Source organism: Labrus mixtus, chromosome 14, assembly GCF_963584025.1.
Source record: "Labrus mixtus chromosome 14, fLabMix1.1, whole genome shotgun sequence".
NCBI classification, from domain to species: domain Eukaryota; kingdom Metazoa; phylum Chordata; class Actinopteri; order Labriformes; family Labridae; genus Labrus; species Labrus mixtus.
The window spans coordinates 2,033,409-2,035,005 of NC_083625.1; the positions used below are offsets into that span (position 1 = coordinate 2,033,409).

Below are 1,597 nucleotides of genomic sequence, written 5' to 3' on the forward strand. Positions count from 1 at the left end.
CTAACATTAGCCACACTCAGCTAACCAAACGACTCTGTTAACATTGCTAACGTTAGCCACACTCAGCTAACATTAGCCACACTCAGCTAACCAAACGACTCTGTTAACGTTGCTAACGTTAGCCACACTCAGCTAACCAAACGACTCTGTTAACGTTGCTAACGTTAGCCACACTCAGCTAACCAAACGACTCTGTTAACGTTGCTAACGTTAGCCACACTCAGCTAACCAAACAACTCTGTTAACGTTGCTAACGTTAGCTACACTCAGCTAACCAAACGACTCTGTTAACGTTGCTAACGTTAGCCACACTCAGCTAACATTAGCCACACTCAGCTAACGTTAGCCACACTCAGCTAACCAAACGACTCTGTTAACGTTGCTAACGTTAGCCACACTCAGCTAACCAACGACTCTGTTAATGTTGCTAACGTTAGCCACACTCAGCTAACCAAACGACTCTGTTAACATTGCTAACGTTAGCCACACTCAGCTAACCAAACGACTCTGATAACGTTGCATTTTAAAAACATTTTGCTCAATTTTGACCACAAAAAGAATCCGAGGTCGCAGCGTTTAAAAACATAAAAACATTTATTGGAACCAAAAACAGGAAAACGTTTAAAACAGAAGATTATGAATATTCAAGTTTACGTTCGATGACCTGCAGAAAAAAAACTTTAACTGATGTCTGAGTGTTCGAGACGAGTCGTTCTTCATCAGAGCGCCGACCGCGCCGACCGCTCCGACCCGACGACTCGTCCCTTTAAGGCTCTGGGTTCCAGTTTTTTGTTCGTTTTCAGTCGTCCTCATCGCCGTCTCTGTCCCGGCTTCTTCAGTCGTTTCTGTTTCTTGAAGTCGATGAGGCAGTCGGCCGCCTCCGAGATGGGAGTGAAGGCTCTGATGGGAGAGTCACTGACCCTGGGAGCCGGGACGCCGTCGCCCTCGTCGTCGTCGTCGTCGTCCAGCAGATCAATGACTTCTCTAAGACGACGAGAAAAACAGACGCATAAAACATCAATGTCAACAAGTCAAATTTAAAATGTTTAGTGCGTCTCCTTCCTGAAGTCTAAACGCTTTCAATGAACGTTTAGGACTTAATGAGTTTATCTGTTCGTGGTCCTCACCCCGTCACGGGTTTGGATCCAGACGGTCCGGCCTCTGTGAACACACAACCAGCAGAAATGAAGTTTATGAGCTGAAGACGACTTCAGGAAGTAAACAGGAAACCACCACCAGCCACCCTGACCTCTGACCCCTCAGCAAACATTTAGGATCCCCAGAGGATGAACCCTGTGACCTTTGAACTCACCTGAATCTCTGCCGTCTGTGTGCTCCAGAGCCGACAGCAGACTTCCTCTCTGGAGGTCAAAAACAAAGACATACAATCAGAAGGAGGCTAACGTTAGCATTGTTAGCATCTTCAGTCATCTGAACCCTGACAGGCTGTTCACTGAGCTCGTTTACATCCGGGTGGTGGAGCTGCTGCTCGTCTGTGGTTACAGCACCATCTGGTGGTGGGAGGCGGTGTTACAGTTTGAGTCCAACGTTCGAGACATCGAGGGTCAACGCGTGTTTCCCACACAAAGGAGACGCT

General features: G+C 47.4%; 1 protein-coding gene across 3 annotated transcripts in view; it reads right to left on the minus strand.

Moving 5' to 3' along the window:
- Positions 1 to 575: 575 nt before the first annotated feature.
- Positions 576 to 1,597, minus strand: part of uimc1 (ubiquitin interaction motif containing 1) — an 18,742-nt gene continuing 17,720 nt past the window's right edge. For all 3 annotated transcript variants that reach the window (XM_061056120.1, XM_061056118.1, XM_061056121.1), the window contains 3 exons: positions 1,313 to 1,361; positions 1,128 to 1,161; positions 576 to 984 (listed from right to left, as the gene is read on the minus strand). In XM_061056120.1, the coding sequence (XP_060912103.1) occupies positions 810 to 984; positions 1,128 to 1,161; positions 1,313 to 1,361 (258 nt within the window). In that variant the 3' untranslated portion in view covers positions 576 to 809. The remainder of the gene's footprint in view (positions 985 to 1,127; positions 1,162 to 1,312; positions 1,362 to 1,597) is intronic.